Source organism: Anoplophora glabripennis, unplaced genomic scaffold (assembly GCF_000390285.2).
Source record: "Anoplophora glabripennis isolate ALB-LARVAE unplaced genomic scaffold, Agla_2.0 scaffold1219, whole genome shotgun sequence".
NCBI classification, from domain to species: Eukaryota; Metazoa; Arthropoda; class Insecta; order Coleoptera; family Cerambycidae; genus Anoplophora; species Anoplophora glabripennis.
Window position 1 is genome coordinate 26,462 of NW_019417308.1, and position 8,974 is coordinate 35,435.

The 8,974-nt window shown below is 33.2% G+C and overlaps 2 protein-coding genes across 2 annotated transcripts in view; both read left to right on the top strand.

Annotated features, from left to right (window-relative positions):
- The window catches only part of LOC108914596 (CCR4-NOT transcription complex subunit 1), a 33,645-nt gene extending 26,221 nt beyond the window's left edge, over positions 1 to 7,424 (top strand). Inside the window, exons 7-8 of the mRNA XM_018720437.2 lie at positions 5,514 to 7,051; positions 7,105 to 7,424. Coding sequence (XP_018575953.1) covers positions 5,514 to 7,051; positions 7,105 to 7,180 — 1,614 coding nt within the window. The 3' untranslated portion in view covers positions 7,181 to 7,424. The remainder of the gene's footprint in view (positions 1 to 5,513; positions 7,052 to 7,104) is intronic.
- LOC108914597 lies at positions 141 to 1,440 on the top strand. The gene has a single exon (XM_018720438.2). The coding sequence runs from the start codon at positions 293 to 295 to the stop codon at positions 1,418 to 1,420; it is 1,128 nt and encodes a 375-aa protein (XP_018575954.1). The 5' UTR covers positions 141 to 292; the 3' UTR covers positions 1,421 to 1,440.
- Positions 7,425 to 8,974: the final 1,550 nt, after the last annotated feature.

Here is an 8,974-nt window from a genome sequence, read left to right on the forward strand (position 1 = left end):
TCGTGTTGCAAAAAATACCTGTATGAATAACCAGTAAGTCGACCAGGCAAGAAGAAAGGGCCAATCAAATGATCCCCAATTATACCACCCCATTTTTCTCTAGGAGATTGAAACTTAGGTTAGACACGCGTTTTCTATTTATTCCAAAAAATTCAGAAAAAGGAGTAAAACTTTTTGTAAAAGTCTGTTGAACTATACTTGAGGTGCAACTTAACCATAATAAGTGAAGATACTGTGAAGGCTTAGTTCTGTAATGAAATTTTTACCATTAAAGTGAAAGTTAACCTCAATAATGAAATGCGAGGAGTGTAAACAAATTAAAGTAAGAAATAAAGACATTTTTAATTGTGACGGGTGTAATAAGGAAATATGTAAAGATTGTGGTGGACTCACAGCATCAGAAATAAAAGTTTTGCAGCTAGCCAGTCGAATTATGAAATATTACTGCCAAAAATGTCTAACTGGAAGGTCTCTAGAATTATGTAATAAATTAGTATTGAGCATGGAAACAATAATAGAAGACAAAACAATGATTATTAATATGTTACAAGAAGAAATTGAAGAATTAAAGAAAAAGTTAGCTACGGATCAAACTGGATCTGGTTATAGTCAAGCAGTAAAAAAACACATTGAGGAAGTCATATTAGTAAAGCCAAAGGACATCACACAAACAAGTGAAGTTACGAAAAAATCGATAGAAGAAAAAATCAACCCCAGTGAACTAGGAATTGGTGTATCGAGAATTAAATATATTCGAGATGGTGGAGTGGCAATAAAATGCAATGAAAATAGTAAAGAAAGGGTAGTAAACGTTTGTGAAACAATTAAGACCACTCTAGGTCAATCATATGATGTAAATATACCAGAAAGAAGAAATCCGAGGATAATAGTATTTAATGTATATCCAAGAGAGTTAGATGATGAAGATAATTTATTAGATAAAATTATTCTCCAAAATTCAATAAATACTGAGCCAAACAAAAGAGAACTAAAAATAGTTCACAAAATTAAAAATCATCAAGGAACAATGAACGTTATTCTACAAATGGATGTTCATACGTACCAATGCATAGAGAAGAGAGAAAAGCTACATATCGGTTGGAAAAGTTGTTTTTTCAGGGTCAGTGTAAATGTGAAACAGTGCTATAATTGCTGGAAGTTTGGTCACATCGCAAAGGAATGCAAAAAAGAAACACCTACATGTCAAAAGTGTGCAGGGGAACATAAAGCAACTGATTGTAATGAGAGTGAAGTATGTTGTGTGAACTGTAGATATGCAGCAGAAGTATTAAAAGTACCGAAAATAGACAGTAAACATAAGGCATATGATAAAAATTGTGAGGCATATAAGAGAGTTGTCGAACAACTACAAGAAAAAGTAAAATATCCAGAAATATATATCAACAAAAACAAAATATAGCAATCAAACCCAAGCATTTTCTACTTAAATATACAAGGTTTAAGAACAAATAAAACAGAGTTAATGTGGGTAGCAAATCAAATTAAACCAATTATTATGTGTATCTCAGAAACCCATGTGACTCAAGATTTTACACCAAACGAAATAGACATCTCTGGATACAACACAGAGGTCAGTTATTCTATGAGCGCACATACAGGTGGGACAATAATATATATAAAAAAAGGATATAGATATAAAGAAATTCTCAACATAAACAACAACAGGAATGTGTGGATAACAGGAATTGAGATTATATTGGAGAAACAAAAATATTATGTATATTGTTTATATCATTCACCTAGTACAAGTGATGCAGAGTTTTTGGATAGACTTGATGATTTTTTGGAAAATATAACTCAGGATGCAGTTAATTTAGTATTGGGTGATTTCAATATAGATTTAGCAAGTAACCACTTTTATGCTAGTAAATTTAATGACTTGATTGCCTCACATGGCCTCTACCAGTTGATTGATCAGTGTACACGAATAACGAAGACATCAGCAACAATAATTGATCTCCTTCTGACAAACCAAAAGAACATTAAGTATGAGGTATTGTTAACTCCTAAAATTACAGATCACTCAATTATTGAAGTTGATCTCAAAAACAAACACAAGGAAAAACTTGTAACGAAAGTTATTAGAAACTACAAAACTATGGATATAGAAGGGTTCCAACATAAATTAATGGAGAAGACATGGCCAATAAATTCTACGGACATAAATAGTTTAGCAGATTGTTTGATAGATAATATCATATGTACACTTAACCAGTTTGCACCAGAAAAGACAATAACATTAAGGGAAGAATGGGGAGATAAAATTTGGTGGAATGTAGAGATAAGCAATGAAATAAAAGAAAGAGATCGCCTTTATAGAAGGGCTGTTCTGACGGGGAATGACGACGACTGGAAAAAATTTAAACACCAAAGAAACGTAGTTGTAACAATAATCCGAAATGCAAAGAGTAAGTATTTTAATGAAAAGATTGACAATTTAAGAGATAAACCATCAGAAATGTGGAAAACATTAAAAAAACTAATTAGTGTAAAAGAAAGTGAGGGAACTAAATCTGAAATAATATTTAATAAGAAAAGATCCGTAGGAAAGGAAATAAGTGAACATTTTAATATGTTTTTTCTAGACAGTGTTAAGGAAATTGTACAAAATATAATTCCAAACAGGGCACCAAATGAAATTGTTAACAATATAAAGGTTGAATATAAAATGGATAAGTTTGATCTATTAGAAATGTCAGATTTAAGGAAAATAGTTAAAAATATGAAAAATAAAGAAAGCAATGTGGATGGCATAACAGTTCAAATATTAAAGAATGCATTTGAAACGATTGGAGATAAATTTCTCAACTTAGTTAATAGCAGCTTAGAGAGTGGAAGTTTTCCAAGAAATTGGAAGAGTAGTATGGTCATTCCAATTGAGAAAATTAAGGGCACTATAAAATGTGAAGAATTTAGACCCATTAATATGGTACCACCTTATGAAAAACTTCTTGAAATATGTGTAAATGATCAAATAGTAAAATATATGGAAGGAAATAATATTTTTAGTGACTACCAAGCAGGGTTTAGACATAAAAATTCATGTGAAAGCGCTTTACAGTCTGTGTTGTTGAACTGGAAAGGGGCTTTGGAGGACCGTCATTTTATTGGCGTACTATTCTTAGACTTTAAGCGTGCATTCGAGACAATAGACAGACAATTACTGTTATACAAAATGGAAAGATATGGCTTCGGACCTCCCATTCTCAGATGGTTTAAGGAGTACTTAACTGATCGGGCCCAAGTGACTAAATATGGTAACGTCTCAGGTGCTATAAAGACAACCAATGGTGTACCACAAGGAACTGTGTTGGGACCTACTCTTTTTATTCTGTACATAAATGACATTATTGAGGCTGTGAAAAAGTGTAAAATTCAATTATTTGCTGATGATACTGTAATATATATGATAGGTGATAAGATAGAGGAAATAATTCAAACGTTAAATGAGGAAATTAAGAATTTATTGGAATGGTTAAATAACAACTCTCTTAAACTCAATATAAGTAAAACAAAAATGATGATTATAAAGAACAAAAATAGTAAATTACCTGTTACAACAAATAATGTTAAAATTAATAATGAAATTATTGAAAGGGTAGTTCATTTTAAATACTTGGGATGTGTAATTGATGAAAATTTATCCTTTTCAGAACATTACAAATTTATTACAAGTAAATTTGCCAAAAAAAGTAATATATTAGGGCGTATGTCACGAGACCTAAGTTGCTGGGCTAAGTTCACTATTTACAAAACAATCATTGCTCCACACTTATATTTCTGTTCCACGATATTGTTTTTAATGAATAATACCCAATTAGACACTCTACAGAAAAAACAGAATAAAATATTACGTATGATTTTAGGATGTAATAAGTATACCAGGATAAGTGATATGCTGAATGCAACCAATATTTTAAGTGTGAGGCAAACTATAACATATAACACTTTGATATTTATTTATAAAATGCTGCATAAATTGGTACCTGAACATCTTCTCCAAAACTGTAAATTTGTCAGAGATATACATGAGCATAATACACATACACGGAACAACTTTTATTTAAATAGGGTTTCTACCAACTTTAGTCAGAATAGCTTATTTTATAGAGGATTAAAACAATATAACGGACTACCTGAAAGTATTAGGGCTGCAAATAAGCTATCACAATTTAAAGAAGCATGCAGAATATATATAAGGCAAAAAATTGATGTATAGTTTATAGGTGTATAGATATGTGTGCTAGTTGAAGAAGTAAATGTATTAAAGTTTGTGTTCTTTTGTGTATATTTGTATATGTGCTAGCCAATGGCTAATAATAAAGATTATTATTATTATTATTATAATAAGAACTGCTCTTGAAAATGTGTTTCTACAATTCCATGTGGATTTTCTTCAGTCCATATATGGTTGTTGTGAAAACTGAATTCTTTGAAAAATTTACTTCGTCAGTAAAAAGGATTTTACAATCAAAATTGGGGTTTACTGCTAGCCTATTCAGGTACCATTGGCAGGAATTAATCCTTAAAGGGAAATCTCAAGGAAGGAGTGCCTGCACATAAAAAAAATCATAAGAGACCAAAAAGTTTCTCAACAAAACATAAAATTCAATTTTGATCTACCAGCGGCGCACCGCTCAAAAGTTTAGGGGAAGAAAAGGGGGCATGACCCCCGAACAAATATCACTCTGTAGAATATCACAACCATTTGGCATGCCCAGTGATATAAGCTCTACAGGGTAATCTATATTTCAAATTTGAGTTAAATATCTCAAAAAGTGTAGGAGCTATAGAGAAAAAACTAAAAAAAAATCTTGAAATTTCAACACCCAGTAGATCGCTAAGCGTTTGCGGACCTATGTTTATATGAATTTTTAGTCATGAAATAAGCTAAAGAATTACCCCCTACCTTATGTACATGATATTTAGGAACACCCTGTATATTAATTTGTTTATAACCATTGTTTTTCAACCCCACTTGGATTGAAAAATAATGTTCAGAAATGAGTTAATATATAGGGTGTTCTTAAAATTGAGTCATTTATTTTAACAGCTGGTACAACTCATAAAAAAATTTGATTTACCAAACCTCATTTATATATAAAAATTGCCAAATACAGCAATTGTTAACAATTATTTTAAAAAATTTAAATTTAAAAACTTTATAAATACAAATCTGATTTATTGTCATTTCGACCACTGCATTGTAAAAACATTAATGGTAAACAAATGGTAACAATTTTGAACAATTTTTGTAGAACAGCATTTTTATCTCTTATTTTGTAAATTTAATTTGAACTTTTTATTAAGAAAAATCTCTCTGTGGGTGTAGAAAAAACAATCCCTTAAAAAATGGTATGAGTTCCTCACATTATTATTAAAATATTACTGCAATAATTTTCATCAGTAACCATTAAATCGAGCACAACCCTTTTTATAATAAGACGAAATCGATGTAATGTGCCCGCTCTTTTACACAAATTTAATTTCAGGTGCGAGCCCCAAATTACGAAGATCCACCGGGGCTAGTTGAGAAAACCGACTTTTTGTTAAGGGATTGGATAAGCATTTACAATTCGCAACACCAAGGACGAGATTCAACTAAAGCATTTAGTATGTTTGTTCATCAAATGAATGTCCACGGAATCCTCAAGACAGACGATTTAATAACGAGATTTTTCCGGCTATCAACACAGCTATGTGTCGAGACAGTGTACAGAATATTGGCAGATAAATCAACACCAAATGTATCATTGACGAGACCGAAATGTTATCACACCCTGGATGCATTCGTTAGATTGGTAGCGTTACTAGTGAAACACTCGGGAGACGCCAATAATACCACAACTAAAATTCATTTGTTAAACAAGGTGTTGGGTATCGTGGCGGGATGTCTGCTGCAAGACCACGATACTAGAGCTACGGAGTTCCAGCAACTGCCATATCAACGTATCTTTACGATGTTATTTTTGGAACTGAATGCACCTGAGCCGGTCCTCGAAGCCATTAACTTTCACGTGTTGACTGCTTACTGCCATACCTTACATATTCTCCGACCATCTAAGGCGGCCGCTTTCTGTTACGCTTGGTTGGAGCTGGTTTCTCACCGAGTCTTTATGGGGAGAATGCTGGCCAGCGCCCCACAACAAAAATGTTGGCCTCTCTATGCCCAGTTGCTTATCGATCTGTTCAAGTATTTGGCACCCTTCCTTAGGAACGCCGAACTGGCCAAACCCGTCACCATGTTGTACAAAGGCACGCTCAGGGTCCTATTAGTGCTTCTGCACGATTTTCCAGAGTTTTTATGCGATTACCACTACGGGTTTTGCGACGTAATCCCCCCGAACTGTATACAGATGAGGAATTTAATTCTCTCGGCTTTTCCCAGGAACATGAGGCTGCCGGATCCCTTTACGCCTAACTTGAAAGTCGACATGCTCCCGGAGATCTCCTACAATCCTAGGATCCTCACGAATTTCTCTTTGATGATAACTCCGACTCAGTTTAAAAAGGATCTAGATTCTTACTTAAAAGCGAGGGCGCCCGTTACTTTTCTCTCCGAGCTGAGGAGTAATTTGCAGGTCTCCAACGAGCCCGGCGTCAGGTATAACATACCGTTGATGAACGCCTTAGTACTCTACGTCGGTACGCAAGCCATCGCCTACATAAGGAACAAGGGTCACACACCTAACATGTCCACCATAGCGCACAGTGCCCATATGGACATTTTCCAAAATTTGGCCGTCGACCTCGATACCGAAGGGAGGTACCTGTTCCTAAACGCTATCGCCAACCAGTTGAGATACCCGAACAGTCATACTCATTACTTCTCTTGTACATTGTTGTACTTATTCGCGGAGGCGAACACCGAGGCCATCCAGGAGCAGATCACGAGGGTTCTGTTGGAAAGGCTGATCGTGAATCGACCGCATCCCTGGGGACTACTGATAACGTTTATCGAATTGATCAAAAACCCCACGTATAGATTCTGGCAACACGAGTTTGTACATTGCGCGCCGGAAATTGAAAAGTAAGTCGGCGGTCTGGGAAGTTATTTTGGTGTTATGTTTTTTTTGTTTGCAGGTTGTTCGAATCAGTAGCCAGGTCTTGCATGGTAAAAACCAGCGTACCGCCACAAGAAAGTGAAATACAAGAGTGATAAAACATTTTTGTGATTTGTATATAATTTTATGTTATAAATTGTGAAAAGTTTTTTATTGATTTTTTGTTATTAATTTCAAGCTTAATTTCATTTTGGAAGGATGCATTTTATTTCTAGGATGTAAGACGATAGTGTATAGATTGTAACATATTAAGTATTTTTAAGAAATTTTCAAGTATTTGTAACTATTATACATATTATGTGGATGTAATAAATGGTTTTCAATGTTTTGAGCATTAAAGGTGCATTTCACTTAATCGCGCAACTTCAAATTCTCTTACGGCAAATTTGTAAAATAGTCCAAATGAACTTATATGTCGGAATAAATTTTTTAGTAAAATTGGGAAATGTCAATTTTTTTTAATTTCATTCTTATTTGAACTCATTTTGATTCGTTTAGGGAGAAATTTGGTCAAATAAATACTATCTGAAATACATTACTTGCGCAAATTCTCAAAATACTTTATTGTAATTTAATTTCTATCAACCTGTTTTACAATTACCTATTTTTTGCCTAAGGAATTCAATTTGCCATATTGTACGGACCAATGGGATAAATGTCAACTTTTTACAGGTGGTGAGATTTATCAGAATATTTGTGTTGCCAAAAATTTTAACCTCGTATTCTTTGGTGATTTTTAAGGGGTCTTTTATACAGGGTGATTCAGATTTAATCTGGATAACTTCAGGAATCCATAGAACAGGTTAAAATAATGTTCATTCATGATATAAACTTATTTTCTAAATCGCACCGTTTCGGAGATAGAGGGCGTTGAAGTAGAAATTTTTTTCCCTCAACTTTTGAACCACCCATTCGATGGAAGTAAAATTTGCAGCACAAGCACTTCTTATGATCTTACATAAGCTCCTTAAGTTTGAACCACTTAGATATGTATTTTGTTTGCTACTCCCCTCTTACATTATTTCAAAACTAAAAAAATTAATTTCAATAAAACAGCTGCACATCACCTTTGCCTCATTAATTTTGATATTTGGACTTGTTTCGGAGATATTCAATGAAATTCGTGACAGTGTAGCGCCCCAGCCGCATAAATTTCATTTAACGTTATAGCAACCCATGAAAAACAAAACAGTGTATTTGTATAAGCTGACGTTTGTGAAAATCGTCGTTAAAAATATTAAGTTGAAAAATTATGAGGGAAAAATAATTCTTACTTTAACGGCCTTTACCTCCGAAACGGTGCGATTTAAGAAATAAGTTTATATCATGAATGAACATTATTTTAACCTGTTCTATCAATTCCTGAAGTCATAAGAGTATTTAGTTACTCTTATGCCTGAAGTTATCCAAATTAAATTTGAATCACCTTGTATACAATTTACGCGGCTGGGGCTCTATATTTACTTGTTTTCGAGATATGTCGACTTCAATATGCAATGTATGATGTAACAGGAAAATCTATTATTTTATTTAAACCACACTGACAAAATATTCTTTTAAAATGTTATAGTGGCCTTATTCACATCACATACTAGCTAATAAACAATAAATTGTAAAAAAAAAACTAATGATCAAGTACAGCAAAAAAAATTGTACAATGGTAAATCTTATAAGGGGCAGAGACGAACCATATTTTATAAAATGTTATTAAAAAATGCAGTCATAGGTAGCTCATGTCATTTGTTTAAAATACAACATGTATGACAGATGACACATACTAGTTTTCCAATAATTAGTTTTATCAGCTTGCGTCTTTCAATTCAACTATACTAATTATAAAATTTACCATTGTACATTTTTTTTCTGTAGTTGATCAAATTACTCAAAAT

What these genes read in the sequence shown, in the direction of transcription:
- LOC108914597 (XM_018720438.2), top strand. Translation starts at nt 293, where the DNA reads ATGAAATGCGAGGAGTGTAAACAAATTAAAGTAAGAAATAAAGACATT.